The sequence below is a fragment of the Falco peregrinus genome, chromosome 7 (genome assembly GCF_023634155.1).
Source record: "Falco peregrinus isolate bFalPer1 chromosome 7, bFalPer1.pri, whole genome shotgun sequence".
Taxonomy (NCBI): Eukaryota; Metazoa; Chordata; class Aves; order Falconiformes; family Falconidae; genus Falco; species Falco peregrinus.
In genome coordinates this window covers 1,263,511-1,277,125 of record NC_073727.1, presented here as the reverse complement: position 1 = coordinate 1,277,125, position 13,615 = coordinate 1,263,511, and the positions used below count along the sequence as shown (strand labels likewise).

At 52.1% G+C, this 13,615-nt stretch overlaps 1 protein-coding gene across 1 annotated transcript; it reads left to right on the top strand.

The window, feature by feature from the left end:
* The first annotated feature begins 23 nt into the window (after positions 1-23).
* MAL (mal, T cell differentiation protein) lies at positions 24-4,465 on the top strand. The gene is made up of 4 exons (XM_005232320.3): positions 24-178; positions 3,566-3,733; positions 3,942-4,079; positions 4,327-4,465. The coding sequence occupies exons 1-4, from the start codon at positions 92-94 to the stop codon at positions 4,399-4,401; spliced, it is 468 nt and encodes a 155-aa protein (XP_005232377.1). The 5' UTR covers positions 24-91; the 3' UTR covers positions 4,402-4,465.
* Positions 4,466-13,615: the final 9,150 nt, after the last annotated feature.

The following is a 13,615-nucleotide window of genomic DNA, read 5'->3' as shown; positions in this document are numbered from 1 at the left end:
GAGAGGGAGGGAAGGAAGGAGGCTGCATTCGGCAGCTAACTCCAGCAGCTAGAGCCAGAGTGGCTGCTAGTCACCGTGGGAGAGGCTTGCAATGTCTGGGGCAACTTCCACCACCTCTTTGCCCAGCGGTCTGGCTGTTCTGACGACTTTCCCAGATGTGCTCTTCATTCCTGAAATTGTGAGTGCTGGCTTTTCCCTGGGGGAGGGCAGGTGCTGCTTGTGGGGCATCCAGCACGCTGCACGTGTCTGAGAGATGAGACCTGACACAAAGCATGCAGTCCAGGAGCTACGAGGGTCTGGGAGCAGCCCCTGGTGCCTCACTCCCCCTCAAGGAAAACCTCAAGCCTGGAGCTGGGGCTCTGAAGTTCTCCTTTAGTCTGCAGGGGATTCATCTGCAGCCTCTGAAAACCCTTTGTAATTTTCTGCCGAACAAATTCAAGGGGGTTGCTGGTAGGTTTAAACTAGGCTGCCAAATTGAGCCAATTCATGAATTGGAAGGTGGTTGTAGAAGCTGATGCAGGGAGAGGATAAACTACTTGTTTAAAGCTGGGGGTGGAGGCTAGCCGAGGTAGTTATTTGCAGCAGCAAAGAGCCTGGGCTGCTGCAGCTGCAGCGTTCCTCAGCTGGAGGCACAGCGTGCTGGACCTGGCTGTGTGGGCTACAGCAGGTGAGCAAAGGGCGAGCAAAGATCTTGTAACTTCTTCCCTTACTGTCATTTCACTGAGTGGGTGAAAAATGACCGTCTCATTGGACTCGGCACAGGGGATTAAAAGCCGTTGCTGTGAGCACTGACGGAAAGGTGGAAAGTTTCAACTTGAATCTTTTTCCTGTGTCCTCTGCCCCCACCCATGAAGCGTGCTCTTCTCACAGCAGTTTAAGAGGCTTTTTCCAAAGCCTGAGCACTTTCATCCAGCATTGAGGGGTTTGGCTGAGTGTTGTAGGATGGCATTCAAATTATTTCATGCTAAAAATTTCAGCTTTGCCATCTGGGACCAAATCCTCTCCTGTCACCCAACTCAGTCCACACTCCTGGGATTTATAGCATTTACTTCATTCTCCTAGGGACAGTAGCCCAGCAAAGAGGAGCTGGGTTAAAGCAGGCATTACCAATGTGTAGAGAAAGGCTCTGCTTCAGCATCTCCAAATATGTTCTGGGGACTTGGTCACTGCCCAGGCCCCGGGCGCAAGCTCCAGGTTTCCTGCAGCTACGTGGAGGGTGAAAAGTCCCTGGGGAGACTCTGGCTGGGTGGTCTTGCCAGCCACCCCTGCCACTGGGTTGTGTTGGCCTCAGTGTGCTCATGGTGCCTTTTTTCTTTTTTTCTTTTGTAATTCCTATCTCCAGGGGATTTGGCAAGGCAGCTTGCTTAATGAGACAAAAATAAGCACCCTGTCCTTATGTTTGGGTAAAATCTGGAAATGTGCAGCCTTAAAAGCTCAGGAACCACTGGGGAAAGAGGAATGCTGTGTAACAGGATTTCTCCAGCTCCAGAGGTGTATGGCTCTAGGTTGTGCAGCAGTATTGTCTCTGCTATGTACAAAGGAGGCAGCTGCCTTGAATCACAGCATTCAGAAGTATAAAGAATTTCTCAGTCCTTAGTGGAATCTGAGGTTGCCTGCAGTGTGTTAATGTGGTAAGTAAAAAAAAACTAATAAAAAAAATCAGCACTTCAAATGCTAAGGCAATTGCAATAATGCCAGAAAATCCTGCCTGCAGCTCAGATGATTGCTGCATCTGGATGTGCTGATTAAGAACCACCATTTTTATTCTGTGAGGCTGGGTTTAGTTCCTGTAATCTGTTTTATTTGAAGAGCTTTCTGCATATATGGATAGCCAGGCCTATGCAGAAAAGCTGAAACGAGCTGAAAAAGAGATATGTTTCCTTTGCAAAAGGCTATTTAAAAGATAAATTTTTCTGCTGGGGCTTGTCACCGAGCCTCATGACCCTTGCCTCATTTTTGTGAGTCTGCTGAACAGCAGCACTGTAACACCAAAGTCAGTGACCAAACAATTGTCAAACGTACTTGCCTGAGTGAGAAATCACATCCTGCGGAAAGGAGAGATGGCAAGGGGTAGGAATTGAGAAGTGATACTTCCTCCACCAACCTCATATCTCACCCTGACTGTGCTGGATTTTCATGGAGCAGCTGTAAGGTTTTCTCCAGGATCTCTAGCTGTGGTGCACTCGTGGTGTCACCACACGAGTTATTACATGGGCTGGATTAGCGTTCAAGTTCAGGTGTTCAGGCTTTGGTTGTTACAAGAGGCACCAAACCAGCAGCACTTCGGAAGACCTACGTTCACTGAGATATGTGCAAGGTCTCAACCCCATCATTGATTTAATGTATCAATTTGCGTAATGGAACCACGTATGGGGTGACACAAACAATGTGACATCTTCTGAATATCATAAATCAGAATGGTTTTTTTTTTTCCACTTGCAAAATGCCTCCAAGGAAATGGAAATGCCATGGATTGTACAATGCTGGCAAAGGCTGGCCTGGGATACACTGGCAATCAGAGCGATCTTAGAGTCAGTGAAGCTGTCTTACCTCTGGAGATTTGCCTACAAAGCCAAGACCAGCCAGTGATGAGGGACAGGTCCCCACAGCAGCACTGGCCTCCACACAGTGTGGGTTCAGCTGAGGAGCTCCTCATCACAGGATGCTGCACAGACTAAACTGCACAGGTTCAAGAAACAACTGGGCTGATTTGAAGCGGGGGAAGCTGCTGAGCGCATTTCAGTGCAAAGACACCACTTGCAACTTGGACATTCCACAGCATTGGACATCATGCTCTCGTCCGCTTGTGCAGGAATCTGCTGGCAGAGAAAGGATGGAGTCTAGATACAGATGTCCTTGTGTATCCCACCAGAGAACCCACAGCAAGCTCTGAAGGCTGACTGAGAATGGGGTCCCACCTGCTACTGGAGCAGCAGCTGGTACCTGGCAGAGCTCTGGTGTAGCCAGTGACATATGACCCAAATAGCTGGAGCAGCAACGCAAGCCCTGCTTCCCAGGAGGAGCTGGGAGCCTCAAACCTTATTTCCCCTACCTCAGAGAGCAAAACTGGCCATATTACCTCTCTTCAGCCTGTTCTCTCTCCTTTCAGGGTAACATTTGCACATGGCCTTCAATAAGGCCATGTCTGTCACCTCCCTGAGGTCCCCTGTCTGTGCTGGCGGTGCAGGTGAGCTGGGCTTGGCACCACTCTTCAGGGAGCTGCCACACTGGGTGTGAAGCAAACGCCCTTCTGAGATAAGCTTCCCTGCTCACCGAAACCACCTTGGAAACGCCTGCCCCAGCCCCCGAGCACAGTGCTGGGGTGTGGGGGGGTGCAAACGTCAGTGGCACCAGGAGGCACGGCTACATGGAGGCTTTTTTGGGTCAAGGTTAGAGCAGATGCTCCCAGCTACTCAGTTTCCAGCGGCAGCTGGGAAGAACTCGGCGGCATCCCTGAGCTTTTGCCATGTGCAGTGCTTGTGCGAGAGGCGTGCATGGCTTTTGGCTTTGCTCTGGATGAGCCAATTTATCCCATGCTCACCCTCTCTCTCACTTTCACTTGCAGATCTTTGGGGGCCTTGTCTGGATCCTGGTGGCATCCTCAAGGGTCCCAGACGCCATCCTGCAAGGCTGGGTGATGTTTGTCTCTGTGTTCTGCTTTGTCATGACTGTCAGCCTGCTGTGCCTCTACATCTTCGGGGTGCATGGGGGCAAGAGCTTCTGGGTCACCTTGGTAAGTAGATGTGACAAACCTCTGGGCCACTGCCCTCCCTGGTGTCACTAATAGACAGTCGTCTCCTTTGCTGCTACTGCACCCCAAATCGCAGGCTGGGGATTGCTTGGGGGGGTTCTTCCCCCCACCCCCCACCCCCCCCACCCCCCCCACCCCCCCTTCAGTGTGCTCTCTCCTTGGAAATGACTGTGTGATCCTTGTTTGTTAGGATGTCATCTGCCACGAGACAGCAGCTCTGTTCTACCTCAGTGCTGCCGTGTTGGAAGCCTACTTCACCTACAGCATCCGCTTGCTGGCTGTCTTCCCTCCGGAAGCGATCATGTACCGTGAGAACATCGCTGCTGCGGTGAGTGCCTGGCAAGCAGGGGAAGGAAGGTGAGGAGGCAACTGTGGAGTGGCCTTAAGGGCAAATATTTGCCTGCACCAGCCATTCAGGGAGGGGGGAGAAACTAGTCCCGGTCCTACTATGCATGAATGTCTCCAAACATGCAAGAGTCAATAGAAATCTAATGCATCATGAGGTGTTTGCTTCACACAGGAACTCATACCACGTAATAAAAAGTTAACTGGCTGATGTGTTTTTTCCATTGTAGGTATTTGCATTCTTAGCTACCCTGGTGTACGTGATCCACAAGGTGTCCTCGCTCCTGCGATGGAAAGCATCCTAAGAGCCTCCCCGGCAAGTGTGGCTTGTGGTCACCCCATGAACATGAAAGCTGTTCAACGACTGCAGTTTCCAGGCTGGGTTTGGGTGTGGTTTTTTTAATGTATATACTATAAACAAGCAGCTTTTTATGTGAGACCATGGCAATGAAGACAAAGAGCCTGCCAGAGAAAGCCATGTCCCGGCGCGGTCTGCTTCCCTTCACTCTCTTCTGGGTTGGGTACAGTTTGATCCTGGTAATCGGGGCTCAAATAGAAAAAACATCCAGCTTTAAAAAGAATAATGTAGTTGGGTTCAAAGTGCTAAAATCTCTCTGAACCACACTTTTATGCCTCTGGGGTTGTTATTGGTATCAGGGGAAGCCTGAACAACCAGCACTAAGGAGCATGAGTATGAAATTGGGTCATTTTAATTGCTGCCCATCCATGTAAGCCTGATTCCCTCCCTCCATAAACTTGCTGTGCCAAAATAACATTTTCATGCAGTTTGTGGAAATGCTGTCTCTGACTTGTGATGAGAAACGGGGACAATATTTAACTTGTCTCAGGGGCAATTTGAGTTATTGCAACCCCTGAAGGTTATTGCCGAATTATGAGGCATAACCATAATGCCAGGAATTAACACTGTCTTTAATCTGCCTACAAAATACAACTCAGAAGGTATGCGGTAGTCTGTAGGAGAATTGTATGCATGGTTAGGATAACATCTTGAACAAGCAGAGGCAATCAACTTGTCTTTGGCACGGCACATGGCTGCTCTCACATACACCAGCACCACGTCGCTAATAAAGATGGGTTTGCTGTGGTTTTGCAAATACACAAGAGTAATTTCTGCTATTTTCCCTTTGCTGCACACAGGAATGCAGCCCTGTGTAGCCGCAGGAGCACTGCACTGCAACAGGGCAGTGCCCTAAGGAGGGGGCACAGACCTGGGCATGAACGAGAGGGCTTTTCTGGCAAGGGGCGCCTGTGGGCTCTGCAGCCAATTCCAGGGTTAACCAACTCAGGTTAATCTCAGTGATGGTGTTCATGGAATCACAGAATGGTTTGGGTTGGAAGGGACCCCAAAGACCCCCCAGTTCCAGCCCCCTGCCAGGGGCAGGGTCACCTCCCCCCAGCCCAGGCTGCTCCCAGCCCCGTCCAGCCTGGCCTTGGCCACTGCCAGGGATGGGGCACCCTCAGCTGCCCTGGGCAGCCTGGGCCAGCGCCTCGCCGCCCTCACGGGGAAGAATTTCTTGCCAATATCTAACCTGAATCTCCCCCCTTTCAGTTTAACGCCAGTACCCCTTGCCCTGTCACTACCTCCCTTGCACAAAGCCCCTCCCCAGCTTTCTGTCAGCCCCTGCGGGCGCTGGGAGCTGCTCTGAGGTCTCCCCGGAGCCTGCTCTGCTCCGGGCTGAACAGCCCCAGCTCTCAGCCTGGCCCCACAGCAGAGGGGCTCCAGCCTCTGATCATCCGCGTGGCCTCCTCGGGACTCGCTCCAACAGCTCCAGCTCCTTCTCGTGCTGGGGCCGCCCGAGCAGACGCAGCGCTGCAGGGGGTCTCAGCAGAGCGGGGCAGAGGGGCAGAGCCCCCTCCCTCGCCCCGCCGGCCACGCTGCTGGGGATGCAGCCCAGGGCTCGCTTGGCTTTCTGGGCTGCCAGTGCACATTGCTGGGTCCTGTTGAGCTTCTCGTCCACCGACACCCCCAAGTTCCTCCTGCTCAGGGCTGCTCCCAATCCGTTCTCTGCCCAGCCTGTGTTTGTGCTTGCGATTGCCCCGACCCACGTGCAGGACCTGGCACTTGGCCTTGGTGGACTTGATGAGGTTTGCACGGTCCCACCTCTCAAGCCTGTCGCAGTCCCTCGGGACGGCATCCCTTCCCTCCAGCGTGTCAGCCACACCACACAGCTCAGCGGTGTCGGCAAAGTCACTGAGGAGGCACTTGGTCCCACTGCCCACGTCCCCGACAAAGATGCTAAACCAGCACCGGTGCCAGTGCTGACCCTTGAGGGACATCACCCCTCACCGGTCTCCACTTGGACATCGAGCAACTCTTTGAGTGTGACCATCCAGCCAATTCCTCATCTACCAAGTGGTCCATCCATCAAACCCATGTCTCTCCAGTTTAGAGACAAGGATGTCACGCAGGGCAGTGTCAGATGCTTCGTGCAAGCCCAGGTAGATGACATCAGTTGCTCTTCCCTTATCCACCAGTGCTGTAACCCCATGAAGGCCATCAAACTCATCAGGCACGATTTGCCCTTACTGAAGCCATGCTGGCCATCACCAGTCACCTCATTTTCCATGTGCCTTAGCATAGCTCCCAGGAGGATCTGCCCCATGATGTCACCAGGCAACAAGGTGAGACTGACCAGCCTGTAGTTCCCCGGGTCTTCCTATTTCCCCTTTTTAAAAATGAAGGTTGTGTTTCCCCCTTTTCCAGTCAGTAGGAACTTCACCGGACTGCCACGACTTCTCAAATATGATGGAGAGTGGCTCGGCCACTTCAGCCGCCAGTTCCCTCAAGACCCGCGGGTGCATCTCATCAGATCCCACAGACTCATGCACCTTCAGGTTCCTTGGATGCTCTCAAACCTGATCCTCACCTACAGCAGCTGGTTCTTCATTCTCCCAGTTCCTGCCTTTGCCTTCTGCGACTTGGCCGGCGCAGCTGGAGCGCTCACCGGTGAAGACCGAGACAAAAACATTGCCAGGTACCTCAGCCGTCTCCATATCCCAGGTAACCAGGCCTCCCGTTTCCTTCTGGAGAGGCCCCACGTCTTCCCTGCTCTTCCTTCCATCACTGCATACCCACACAAACTTTTCTTGTTGCCCCTGTCGTCCCTGGCCAGGTTTAATTCTGTCAGGGCTTTAGCTTTCCTAACCTGACGCCTGGCTGCTCGGACATTTCTCTACTCCTCCCAGGCTGCTTGTCCTTGCTTCCACCCTCTGCAGGCTTCCTTTTTGTGTTGGAGTTTGTCCAGGAGCTCCTTGCTCATCCATGCAGCCTCCTGGCGTTTTTGCCCGACTCCCTCCTTGCTGGGACGCACTGGTCCTGAGCCTGGACGAGCTGGTCCTTCAGCATTAACCAGCTCTCTCGGGCCCCTCGTCCCTCCAGGGCTCTACCCCACGCTACTCCACCAAGCAGGTGCCCGGAGAGGCCCAAGTCTGCTCTCCCGAAGCCCAGGGTAGCGAGCTTGCTGCGCGCCCTCCTCGCTGCCCCGGGGATCTGGAACTCTGCCATTGCAGGGTCACCGTTCAACTGAATGCTTAAAGTACTCCGCAGCAATTAACTTGAGTGAGTGTGCTGGTTTTGGCTAGGATGGAGTTAATTTCTTCACAGCAGCTGGTATGGGGCGATGTTTTGGATTTGTGCTGAAAAGAGTGTTGATAACAGGGATGTTTTCCTTACTGCTGAGCATCCCTTACACAGAGCCAAGGGCTTTTCTGCCCCTCACCCCACTCCACCAGGGAGCAGGCTGGGGGGCACAAGGAGCTGGGAGGGGACACAGACAGGACAGCTGACCCCACTGACCCAAGGGGTGTTCCATACCATATGGCATCATGCTCTGTATGGAGCTGGGGGAAGAAGGAAGGGGAGGAAGTTCAGAGCGATGGTGTTTGTCTGCCCAAGTCCCCGTTACGCGCGCTGGAGCCCTGCTGTCCTGGGGGTGGCTGAGCACCTGCCTGCCCACGGGAAGTAGTGAATGAATTCCTTGGTTTGCTTTGCTTGCACACGCAGCTTTTGCTTTACCTGCTGAAGTGTCTTTATCTCAGCCCACGAGTTTTCTCACTTTTACTCTTCTGATTCTCTCCCCCATCCCATGGCGAGGAGCAAGCAAGTGGCTGCCTGGTGCTGACTCGCCAGTTGGGGTTAAACCACGACAGTGAGTTGATTTAAATGGGGGTTAGACCCCAGAAGGGGTGTTTTCATGTTAGTGGTGCCTAATAAACAGTGGTACCAAGTTAGCTCTTCCAGCCCGTGGGGCAGAAAATGCTTCCATTCTGCATCTCATGTTCCTGGATAACAACAAGGGCTGGAGAATGGAAGGGAAATTAAAGCTGAATTGGAGGCAGCTCCGTTGCTTCACATCCAGGGGGGACTTTTAGGCTGTGAACATGGTTTTGGGTTGAAGGTTTTTAATTTCAATCTGAGAAAAACATTAGATTTTTTTTTTCTTGTTCTTCCTTGCCGAAAGCCAGCCTGACCTGTTTTGCTTGTTTGTGTGAGAACAGCAAGCTGATTGCAACAGAGGTAGAAAAAGAAACCAGAAACCCTTTTCAGAGTTGGGAAGGAACTCACAGACACTTTGGACAACAGCACTTGGCTCTCATATTCAACACGCACCTGTTGACTTTGGTTTCAGTATCATATTGTCATGGGGTGGGTGTGTGGGGGTTGGTGCCCAAATTTCCTCTGCTTCTGTCAACGTGCCTGAGTTCAGCATGAACACAAGAAGAGGCTTTCTGTTTAGGTTCATTTACAAAGGCAGACATTTGTGGTCAGATCCTGGACCCTGGGATGCGATGTTTCTGCCCACTTTCTGCGCCCAGGTGTGACCAGCACCCACACGCCAGGCAGTGCTGCCTGTCCCCTCACATCCATGTCCCACGCCTCCCAGCCATCGCATTTGCAGCCTGTGCCTTGGCAGGGCTCCCATCTCTCCTCCCCATTTCTTTCTGCCTTGCTTTGCCCTTTGCTTCTCCCTGCCCTGCCACACACCAGTTTACACAATCTGCACTAGTTCACCTGCTTGTCCCTTTCCTTCCGGCCCCACCTGGTTTGCTGAGGTACCTCTCCCCCCCCCCCCCCCCCCCGCCCCCAGCATTAGTCCAACCTGCTGTAAACCAGCACTGGAAAAAAACAGGTGGGTGCTGCTGCGCCGGAGTGCTCCTCAGCCCAGCGCGACTGCGGACCGAGCTGAGACAAGGATGTGGCCCTGGTCTAACCTGGGCCAGGTCTTTGCCCGGGGAGGGCTAAGCGGAGAGAAGGACCACCACAGGGTCGAGAGCATCCAAATGAACTGATACAAAGTCCTGCTGCAATTCTGGACCCCCCTGCAGCGTGACTCCAGCTTCAATCCTGTGCAGCTGAACAGCTTGCAGGTGAATGAGTGTCCGGCTTGGCACAGGGCCAGTAACACGGTGAGGTCTGGCTGCATCACACCAGGCTGCTGAATTGTGCTTGTCAGGTGCCAGGTGAGTTGTAGCAATATGCATGTTCCCTGCATGGTGAAAGAAGAGAAGAAAATAGAACATGAAGAAAGCAGCCTGAGGTCTCCATTGCCCACCATGCCCAGCCCTTCATCTCAATACAGCCATAAGGACCCGCGTGGCCGGGGAGCTGGGCAGCCCAAGGCAGCTGCCGGGAAAATGGCACATCCCGATGCTTCTGGAGGGAAAGATGCTGCCCAGGACCTACAAACCATCTGCCATATGCACACCAGGTCTCGTCCGCACAGAGAGCCCGGAGCACAGCATCGGCCTGAGGATTGCTGTCACCCCACTGGAAACGCTGGGCATAACAAACACTGAAGGCTTGTCCCCGTGCCTGTCTGGGGTTAATTGCGAATTAGCAAGAGTGTCCGGAACATGAGATAGAACGTGAGACGGAACGTGAGACGGCCATTCTGCCGAGTGCTGCTTGCGCTTGGTTGGCACTTAGTTTGTTGACCACAAGGCACCTGCAGTCCTGGCCTGGAGAGCTGCTCCCAGCCTGGCCCAGTAATGGGGCTGCTCCATCCCAGCCTGGCCCAGTACACGGGGCTGCTCCATCCTAGGCTCTGCGTTTGCTCAGACATTTCCAGATCCCCCCAGACTGGCACCTCATCTTCAGCAGCATGCCATCTCATCATGCCACCTCATTCACCCTCCCCATCCCTGGGATTCCCTTGCAGATGTCGCTAGATGGAGCAGCCCATTTAAAAAGCCAGAAATCAGCCCTTTTTTCAGAGCACTTACAAGTCTTGTTCAGACTGTTAAAAACAGTGGACCTTTTGCATCCCCCGCAGCCACCATGGATTTCAGCTGGTAGTGAAACAGGAGCTTCTTCCATCTCTGGTCTTCTCTTCCAGCTTCCTCAGCAAAACAGGGAGGTCTGCAGGCATCTACTCTGGAGAGCAGGCAATTAGACTTTATTTAAAACAAACTACCCGCTTGAAGGCAGGCAAAACCTCAGCTCCTATGACAAAAACAAGATTAGAGACATATAATTCATTAACTATGCCCAGATTGTAATCTTGGTTGGTCTTGCTTAAATGAATAGTTTCTTAACGACAACGCTGGCAGTTCCCCAAATATTTGTATACTGGATACCTTGCCTCCAGTGATGCAATGAGTTAAAAGCACTAAAGCAGTTCAGTCTTCTCCTGAATGGCAGAAGAAGAATTTGCTTTGTCTGAAAGCACAGAAACTTACAGAAAATTCTGGCTGGCTCCATGGAAAATGCAGGAGTTTCTGATGTTTCTCATTTTACAGTCGGCTTTATCTAGGAGAGATGAGTAAACCGTATGCTGGGTAAAACATCTCTACAAGCATTTATAGTAATATGAACAATCTTGCATGAATAGGAAACCCACAAAAGATGACTTCTAAGGAGGGACCAAAGCTCCATGTGGGTCTGTGGCAGAGTCTGACTGATGGTCACCTCCAACTGCCACCCCCTCCCCTGGCCCAGCTACGGTCCCTTCCCCACCCCTGACCCTTGCACCAAGACCACGGCCCCCTCCAGCCCCTTTGTCTCCCTTATGCTGACAGAATCAGGCATTGAACCCCATCTGCTTTGAGGGATGGAAATGCCTTATTCCTGGTTCACGTTCAAGTGCTCGAACATGAGTTGTCCTGTGGGTCTGAGACGAGCTAGGGCTCGCCTCCAGCGGCACGCAAGGGCAGGCAGAGGAGCCCTGAAGACCCTCACGGGAGCCGATGCAGGCGCAGCTAGTGTGCGGACCTTGGGAAGAGGGAGATTTGTGGTTACTACGTTACTTAGTCTTTAAGTCCTGAAAAGGCAAATGCCATTCACCCCACCACTTCTTTACCTTGCAGTCCCTCATTTCTACTAGCGCACAAGGTGGCCTGCAGGGCTTGTGTGGAGACTCTCGGAGGCACCAGCTATAAATTGTTCAGACGCTCCCCGGTGCTTTGGCTCATGGAGAAAAGATCCACCGAGATCAATGCGTCTCACCCTGCACTAGCAGTGAGAACTGAAGTTACTGAGTCACCAAGAAGGGCTGGGTTCGAGGGGCAGAGCTGTTTGCAGACCTCTATGCACAAAAGACAGGCTGGGACCCTCCTGCCAAGGGACGGTCTATGCACGTCGTGAGCTGGGAAAATATGGTGCAAGATCTTGGCTGGGGTTGCACAAGGAGCAGCGCTTCGGCCCAGGTCACCAGGGCAGAGCTGGACTTCACAGCTTGCTCTGCGCTGGGTGCTGCTACCTAAGGACCCAGCCGTAAAGCTTGTCTTTCCTCAGCCCCTCCCAGGGTCACCCAAAGACCTGCCCAATCCTTCCATCTCATCCCACTACGCAGATGGGCATTGCTGGAGACCTTGGAGTCACCCACATCCCCAGTTTTTGTGCAGCGGTGGCCTTGTATGATCTCCTGTGGCACTGTCACCATGTGTAGGCCAGAATATGGGGGGAGGGGCTTCTCCAGATGTGTTGGGTGAGGAAATGCAGGAACAGAGGACAAGGCAGCAGCGGGACGCCTACAAGTGTGGCTGCGATCACTGGTACTGACACACACCTCATTCCTGACTCAGAACAGAGGAAATGCTGGCAGGAGCCACCAGCTCGCTGCAACACAGGGACACAAATGACAACTGCTGATCCAGTCAGTCACTTCAGGCTCTCTCTAGTACCCAAGCTGAGGCTGGTTTGGGTCAGTGGCAGAGGCAACTCGCTTCATCTCACTGTTTCTGCAAGGACAGAGGCAAACTGAAGGTCATCTAAATACAGCAAGATTTAATTCCTTTAGCCCAGGGTTTACTCATTCTTGATTTCGCTTGACAGCAAGATGCAAACTAAATGTGAGCACACATCCCCTACCAGTAGTTTGATAATGCTGCTTACAAGAAAGTTTGCATATTGAACACTTTGCAATCCTACTGAAGGTGGGTTCAGATTGAGCTGGCACACAGGAATAAAGCCTTCAGCCAACTGCTCAGCAGGCATGGCCTTTGAATTAGAATTTTAATTACCCGAGTGAGATAAAACTCAATTAAATTCACCATGCCTGTTTGTATGTATGCAACCACTGTCTTTAGAAACCTGCATGGAAATCAATGTAGAATATCACTCCTAAACAGCTTTAACATCAGAACTTCAAATGTAAATTCCTAGGCTGGTCTTGAAGTATTTCTAAGGCATTTTCTGCTGTGCTAACAAGACAGTGCTACAAGCATCTTTTGGCATACAGAGAAATGTCATGACAAGCACTCCCAGACTGGGAGGCACGCAAGTTAACTCCTGCCTTGTTTTATAGCCTGGATTGCTCTAATACTTGCTAATAAAACATTGTTTGGGTTTGGTTCCACTGTTTCTTTTGCCATGCCCAATACAAAACCATGGAGCTGCCAGGTACGGCATTGTGCCCTAGCATGTGGATACAGAGTCTGTTTATTTTCTGGTGGGACTTGGGTGCTGGATCCCCTCCAGTCAGTGAGCTGATTAGTATCTAGCACATACCTCAGTTGGCGATCCAATACATGAAGGGGTTTACTCCATCTCCGGTCAGAGGCTGGTGTGTATCATGGACTTGCTCTTTCTCCTTTAACCCCCTGGCAGCCGAAGCACTTTCTGAGTTCTGGGTAGGGTCTGAGACTTTACTGTGCTCAGTACCAAACTGGCAGAAAATTAAGTTAGGTCTTACCCCAGCACCCGTGCAGAGGAGGGGACGGTAAGAAAGGCAGGATTGCAGGTTTTGTACTGGACTTCCAGAGCTAGTCAAAATACTGCAATATTCCACAGGAGACTGCGGGGTGGCTGTCCTCACCTATTTGGGCTCTGCTTCATTTGGGGAACTCTCCCAGTTGCATAAATACTGTTTGCACAACTCCAGCTGTTGCCCACCATCACCTCCTTCCCACCCCTGTCTCCCCCCCACCAGAAGACACACAACTACCTTCTGATTTCACGTTTCCCCCACCATAATAAGGGAGCCTAGGAACTGAAATGGAGAGTGCTTCAAGATCTTCCAGGCACTGGCATTTTGCAAAAAAGACCCCAACAAATGCACG